The 3,729-nt window shown below is 46.0% G+C and overlaps 1 protein-coding gene across 4 annotated transcripts in view; it reads right to left on the minus strand.

Annotated features, from left to right (window-relative positions):
• The window catches only part of RIMS2 (regulating synaptic membrane exocytosis 2), a 409,264-nt gene that overhangs the window by 27,575 nt on the left and 377,960 nt on the right, over window positions 1–3,729 (minus strand). Inside the window, exon 1 of one of the 4 annotated variants that reach the window (XM_027770702.1) lies at window positions 3,326–3,501. The exons of the other annotated variants lie outside the window; for them this stretch is intronic. Coding sequence (XP_027626503.1) covers window positions 3,326–3,464 — 139 coding nt within the window. The 5' untranslated portion in view covers window positions 3,465–3,501. Of the gene's footprint in view, window positions 1–3,325; window positions 3,502–3,729 lie in introns of those variants that run through there. 4 annotated transcript variants of the gene reach the window in all.

Raw genomic sequence — 3,729 nt, forward strand, 5'->3', positions numbered from 1 at the left:
ATTAGGCTTTCTTATAACCTCTCATTGCATTGCACTCTGTACCTTCCCCTTCCAACATCTGTCATGGTTAGAATTCCGTAATTCCTTCTATCAATGTCTACCTAACTTTATAGACTCTAAGAGCCTACGGATCATACCACTTAATTCATTCTCATAGCTGCTATCACATGAATGAGAAGGATCTCTCTTTGTAAATTTTTCAGCACTTTTTTGAGCAATGCCTGGATAAGCAGCTATACAAGAATGCCATGAGGATTTGGAACTGGAAGACAGAGAATATTTTAGATTACTGGTTATATTTATATTTATATTTATTGCATATATAAAAAAAGAAAAATACATCATGAGTTTTCCGATGACCCACTATTTAGCTATTGCACTACTTCTGAAGAGACACACAAAAAAGCAAATAAAAAAGAGAAAGAAAAAGAAAACACTAGCTTTCAAGTCAGACTGGCTGACTAAACTGACGATTACTTTGAACAAATCACAATGTTTTGTAGACGACAGGTCCCTTTAGCCAAGTTGTTCCCAACCACTGTGCAAATCTTCTGCTGGGATGGGTTTACTTTATAAATTAGAAAGGGCCTCACAGTTAGGACGTAACCGCGTAGGCCTGCGTACGTCAAGCACAGAATCGCCATGTGTCACGTGCGGTGCGTCAGTGGATATTGTAGGGAAGCATTGCTTTACATCAGTGATGGCTAACATGTACGGCTCAGCAGGGTATGCTGACATAGCTTCGGAAATCAGGATTTTCCAAGGGTGGTGGAACTACTGCAAACTATTCCAAAAAAGTCAGGATTTCTTCTCACAGCTGTAAAATGACTATCAAACCAGTGAACGATCACTCATTGATGGGGGGAGCCTACTTTCGAGTTATTAGCAGAGTACTGTATGGTTTACTTTAAAACGCTGCCTTCTTTCTGGAACATTTTGTCTTGGCAACTTGAGAAGCCATATTATGGGACAGAAATCTGTTCCAATTTCCCATGTGTATGTGGAGGAACATCCTTTGGGATTAGTCAAGAGGAGCCAAGGTTAAATGAATATACTTTACATTTTGAAACATTTCCACATTTATGTAAGTGTTTCTCACTGTATTAAAAAGGCATCTAGGGTGGTATTTTTAAATCCAACCGTATTACTTATAACTTACAGAAGAATCATGATCACTTATCTGAACCAAACTTGAGACGGGAGACAGTGTGAAAATGAAAAGTTGGGAAGTGAGCCCATAACAATATAATACATGTATTTGTTCAAATATCTATTTTCAGGAACACCTGGGTTGAACTCTAGCCTTACCACAGACCAGGTATGTGACCCTGGCCACGCATGTGCCAGTAATAGCTGGTAGAGTGTGGGTGTTGAGGCATGAGCTGTGTTGTTGACTGCCTATCTTCAACTGCTTCCTCTATTACCCTCTATCTGGGTGACCCTATGTAAGTTTCTGGATTTGCCTCTGCCTCAGTTTCTCATTTATGAATGGGGATAATAAGAGGAATTCCTCATAAGGTTGCTGTGGACCTAAAAGAGCAAACATACATCAAATTCCTAGAACAGTGCCTGGCTAATAGGAAGTCCCGAAAGTTCCAGCTACAGTTATGCTCATTCACTTGGCCAAATTATTTATTTAATTTTGAGGGCACATGCACTTGCTGGAGAGACAGAGAGACAGAAAGAAGAAATCATTTCCCTCCCCAGGGGGGATGGCCATGTCTCGCAATCCCTTCTCCTCCGTTCTCCTGTTGGGATTTTAGACACATATGCACACATGCTAGACATGATTTTAAGCCACTGTATTTGGGCCTTGAACTGTGGTTGACTATGTGGGAGTCCAGTGATGTAACCATTACACCATTGCTGGTCCCCACTTAGCCAATTTTTAATTTTTTATTTAATTTTTTTTTACTTTTTAGAGAGAGATTTTTGCTGTAGAGTGGTGTGCTTCCTGGAGAGAAAGAGAGAAAGCAAAAACCCACCCCACACGGGGATGGCCATGCCACAATCCCTTCTCCTCCATTCTCCTCTTGGGATTTTGGACACGTGCACACACATGCCCCACCTGAATTTTAAGCTGTTGTGTCCGGGACTTGAACACAGTCAACCATGTGGGAGTCCAGTGATGTAACCATTATGCCATCTGCTGGTCCCACAAATTTAATTTTTTAATCTCTTGACTTGTCTACATTTCTTAGCATTGGAAATACTTCATTACAGAAGACAAGTACATGGAAATGCACAAACAAGTGCAGCAGAAGACTAATGCCCTACTGTTAAGTCTGTATTGATTTGTATCAGACTGACACTGTAGCACTAACCTAGAAGGAATTTCAATAGCTCCAAGCAATGGATTAGTGTGAAGACCGCTTTCCAAACATATTGTCAAATCTCTACCTTCCACCTCCCCCTCTCAGACTTCACTAGGAAAAATAGGGGAACAATTACTTTCACCTGTTCTTAGAATAGGTCGTTAGTTTCTTCTGAATCAGGCTCACTAAAGATTTGCTAATTGAGGTCACTGATTATCATGGAATAAAAGCAAAACAAATTCTATTATATATAATAATAGTTACATGTTATGATATACTATACTATTATGATATACACTGTAACTTCTGGGTTTGTATCTAAAGATGAACACATTTGCTACTAGCATGAAGCAAATACATGATGAGTGTATTTGTGCAATCCAAAACTTTATGAGATGCCAAACCACTTAGTGAAAAGTTCTAATCTGTGAATCCCTGTCCCAGGTATTTGCATCACTTTGATTACAACAGCAGCGCTCAGACCTGAGACAGACAACCCGCATCAGACAGGCAGTAGTGTGCCTTCTAAGATTCCACGTGTCCTTAGCACAAACTCGCCTTCAGTCCCATCAACCCTCGACCTGGCCGCTGTTAACCGCTCCCCCTCATCCGGACCTCGGGTGTCAGACTGATTGCTGTTTCAGTCTTGCAGCTGCGTTTCCCTTTAGTTTTCAAGACCACATGCTAACACCGAGACGGAGTACAAAAAATCAAGCCGCGCGGGGTGCACGCGCCGGGTGCCGCCTCGCCGCCCACCAGTCTCCGATCCCATTCAAGTTCCCAGCACTTGGTAACGCAACTTCCCCAGGCCAGCCCTCTCAGTGTGCGCCCGCCAAGCTCTCCCAACAACCATCAGCCGCTTTGCTCAGCCGGCCCAGCCCAGACCCGAGAGCGGAGGGGCACGGACAGGGCGACTGGGAGTTCGCTCTCCCCTGCCAAGCCTCCAGCCACTGACTTTTCGAGATCTAAACAGTCAAGAGACACCAACTACGGGAGAACGGGTGTCTCACCTTCTTCCTCATCCAGGGAGTTCATGCAGGGAAAGTAGCCGGCCAGTGCCTCGAAGGAGGCGGAGAGGCTGCTGCGGCTCTGGGAGCGCTGCATGGAGCGCCCGGTAGTGCCGGCGCCCCCCGAGCCCTGGCGGCCCATCTTGGAAGAGGACCCGCTTTTCCCGCGGTACAAGATACGGGCGGCTGGGGCGCGGCGAGCGCAGCGCTTGCAGGGCCAGTGGGCCGGGGGCCGGGGGCCGGTTGGTGCCGCCGGACCCTGGGGTTCTGGCCCCTGCGTCCCGGTCCCGGCCCGGAGTAGACTTGGCTCTCCTGGCGGCCTGGACCTCCACTGCGTAGGGGCGGGGTCGGGAGGCGAGGATCGAGACCGTGCGGGCGCAGGAGCGGCTGCTTGCGGTCCGAGTCTG

Source organism: Tupaia chinensis, unplaced genomic scaffold, assembly GCF_000334495.1.
Source record: "Tupaia chinensis unplaced genomic scaffold, TupChi_1.0 Scaffold000154_1, whole genome shotgun sequence".
Lineage (NCBI taxonomy): Eukaryota > Metazoa > Chordata > Mammalia > Scandentia > Tupaiidae > Tupaia > Tupaia belangeri.